The following is a 3,033-nucleotide window of genomic DNA, read 5'->3' as shown; positions in this document are numbered from 1 at the left end:
GACGCGTTTACACATCGCAAATGTGCTTCTCTCGCTTCCTGATCTGACCCGATTTCACGCATTACTCCGCTCAGTTGCTCTAAGGTTTCTCCTTCATTCTCCATCGCTTTTCGCTCCTCTGGATACAATTTTCTTTTCCTTTCGCCTTTCCCGAGAACCAAACGGATTTGTAAAAAGCTTCACTCTTTCTTTGTCACCAGTTTATTTATGGATCTCTGTTTGTGTATCTTGTAAGATTTCTCGAACTAACGAGTTGTGATTTCGAATTATACCTTTCTTTTTTGGACAATTGAGCTAACTCACGACTTTGATTTGTTTAAGATTCTGATCTGATATCTTCTTGCTTATTCACTTATTTTGTTAGCCGATGAATATTGATTGGAAGCTATATTTTATTTATGTGTGTATGGATTTGAAACAGTGTGAAGATTAGCGGGTTTATCATTGATTGGGTTTGCGAGGAGAAGTAGACAATGTCGAGGAGACAAGTGGGGTCCACCAGGCGCAATGGGACCTTTTCCTTATCAGGAGCCTTCCATTCTAAATCAAGATCTTCACCTTTGTTATCTATAGGGCTAGTCGTTGTGGTAATTTTCAAGTTTTATATGACTAGTTTTGTTTCTGCCGCTTCGGGTAGAGATTCACAGTTTAATGTGAATCAAAATTGTGGGAGTTATTGCTTGAATTAACCTTTACTTTTGGTTAAATTCTCAGGGGGCGATCCTTCTAACCGGCTATGCTTATAGTGGCTCAGGTTTATACGGTTTTATTTGCAGTGTTTTCATCGTTTCTTTTATTGGTGATTTTCAAATGTAGATAAATTGTACGATAGAGAATGATTTAAAGCTTCTCTTTTCGGGTTTTTTCTAGTGTTGTAGATGTTATTTTCTTTAATTTGTACTATAAGGGATTTATTTGTCTCATTTTTGCACGGAAGTCCAATGACTTAATATTTGATTTTTGACATACAGGTGGTTCCAGAGGTGAAAAGGCAGTTAGTGGGGTTGAAGGTGAGCATTGCATTTCATTTTCATGTACTTGGATTTTATCTTCGTTCTCAAGGTCGCTTTTAGAAATTTGCAGCACTAATCAATTGTCATGTCCCCCTTTTGTTTTTCTCCGATATAAGGAGAAAAAAGTTCAGTTACATGTCATTAAGCATGGTGGTTTATAGATTCTTTGGAATTCCATGAAAAATGTTAAGCATTAGCTTGAATGAGAAAGCAGTAGCGTCTTTTTTAGCTTATATATGTGGTCAGTTCAGTAGAAAAAGTGGAAAGAACACATTTATTGTATCTCCACAGACAAGTTTACTATCACCATTCGAGATGTATACATGCATGCATTTATTCATGGATATAATTGTGTGTGTTTTGGTAATATTGTAGATAAAGTAATTCTGATACAAAAAATTCATTTTCCATCTTTAAGGTGACTATTCGTGCACATTAGAAGTTCAGAGAGCAATACCTGTTCTAAAGAAAGCATATGGTGACAGTATGCGCAAAGTTTTGCATGTTGGCCCCGATAGTTGTTCAGTTGTCTCCTCATTGCTAAAAGAAGAGGAAACTGAGGCGTGGGGTGTGGAACCATATGACATAGAGGATGCTGATGCCCGGTGCAAGAGTCTTGTGCAGAAAGGCATTGTTCGCGTGGCTGATATCAAGTTCCCCTTGCCCTATAGATCAAAGTCCTTTTCTCTTGTTATTGTGTCCGATGCTTTGGATTACCTATCTCCAAAATATTTGAACAAGACTCTTCCAGAATTGGCCAGGGTATCGGCCGATGCTGTTGTAATTTTTGCAGGTACTTTCAAAAAAAGGTTTTATTTTTACCTGATAAAATGTTAATAGTTGGAAACTATTATAAAGTAGTTTCACTCTAGATTTTTGTTTCTCTTTAGTTTGCTGCATCAGATAATTCTGCAGCTTCAAATTGTAAATGTCTTATTCCCTCGCTCCCTCACTGCCACCCACCCACCCCCCACCCCCAGAGAGGCCAGGGTCCCACCTAAGAAAAAAATGGCCTAATTCTATGTGTTTCATCTAAATGCAATAATTTTGTGTGGTCTTTGGTAAAGATATTTATGGTCGATGCTAAGCAAGATATTTAACTGATAGTAAACTGTCTCATCATGACTAATAACAGAGTATCCATCTTTAACGTTAGGATCATAAGTTTTAGATGCATCTTTTTTGGTTTGTTTTTTTTCTTCCATACGGATACAGGAAAATGGTAGTCCAGCTGTCCAGGTTTTTTTATTGTCGGTTCAGTTTATTGTTCTGAACAATTTTATCAATGTATAACGTAATGGGCTGTGATTGGTATTTGTGTATTTTTATATTATTTGCTGAAAATAATTAGTGTTGTGTTCATTTCCTTTGATTTGTTCAGGTTACCCTGATAAACAGAGAGCTAAACTTCCTGAATTATCCAAATTTGGGCGCCCTGTAAGTGATAACCTGCTGCTAACAATATAATATAGTAGTGTACTGGATTTATTATGCTTCTCACTCTTAAATTTTTCTTCTGGTTGTTTTCACGATTATCTTCTGTTATATGTGTGGTTAGTCTTGTTGAAATAACAATGTAGCAAAGTTCAACCCATCATTGTTTATGAAAACCTCGAAACAAGTTTCTATTTTGGGATTCGTTACTTGAATGTGAGATTGAGAGTTGCTTATTTTTATTTTTTTAATAAGTAGTAGAGAATGGAGAATTTTAATGTCAAGGTTGTATTGATAGCAAATGACCGGTTAGTTTAGAGTGCATAACAAATTGTCTAAAAATCTTAACTGATGGCAACATAAGATGATTAGCGGCTCCTTATAATACAAAATGAACAAGATCCAATCATGAAACAAGGGAAGTAACATCTGAAAAGTGTTGCTGTAATTATAATATCTGCAACACTATGGATGACTATGATACCATGTTACAATCCTAACTTCCAGTTCTAGTTAGAACCAAAGGCTATGGTGATCATGAACATCTGGTCATCACATTAGTATTTTCCAGAAATATACTCTTTCC

The 3,033-nt window shown here is 36.1% G+C and overlaps 1 protein-coding gene across 2 annotated transcripts in view; it reads left to right on the top strand.

Moving 5' to 3' along the window:
* The first annotated feature begins 6 nt into the window (after positions 1-6).
* LOC21391169 (uncharacterized protein At3g49720) overlaps positions 7-3,033 on the top strand; it is a 4,027-nt gene continuing 1,000 nt past the window's right edge. The window contains exons 1-6 of one of the 2 annotated variants that reach the window (XM_010101112.2): positions 7-84; positions 422-587; positions 715-754; positions 972-1,010; positions 1,432-1,806; positions 2,395-2,450. In XM_010101112.2, coding sequence (XP_010099414.1) covers positions 474-587; positions 715-754; positions 972-1,010; positions 1,432-1,806; positions 2,395-2,450 — 624 coding nt within the window. In that variant the 5' untranslated portion in view covers positions 7-84; positions 422-473. The other variant, XM_024167560.1, reaches the window with a different exon arrangement.

The sequence above is a fragment of the Morus notabilis genome, unplaced genomic scaffold (assembly GCF_000414095.1).
Source record: "Morus notabilis unplaced genomic scaffold, ASM41409v2 Scaffold300, whole genome shotgun sequence".
In the NCBI taxonomy this organism is placed as follows: Eukaryota; Viridiplantae; Streptophyta; class Magnoliopsida; order Rosales; family Moraceae; genus Morus; species Morus notabilis.
This window is presented reverse-complemented; position numbering and strand designations above follow the sequence as displayed.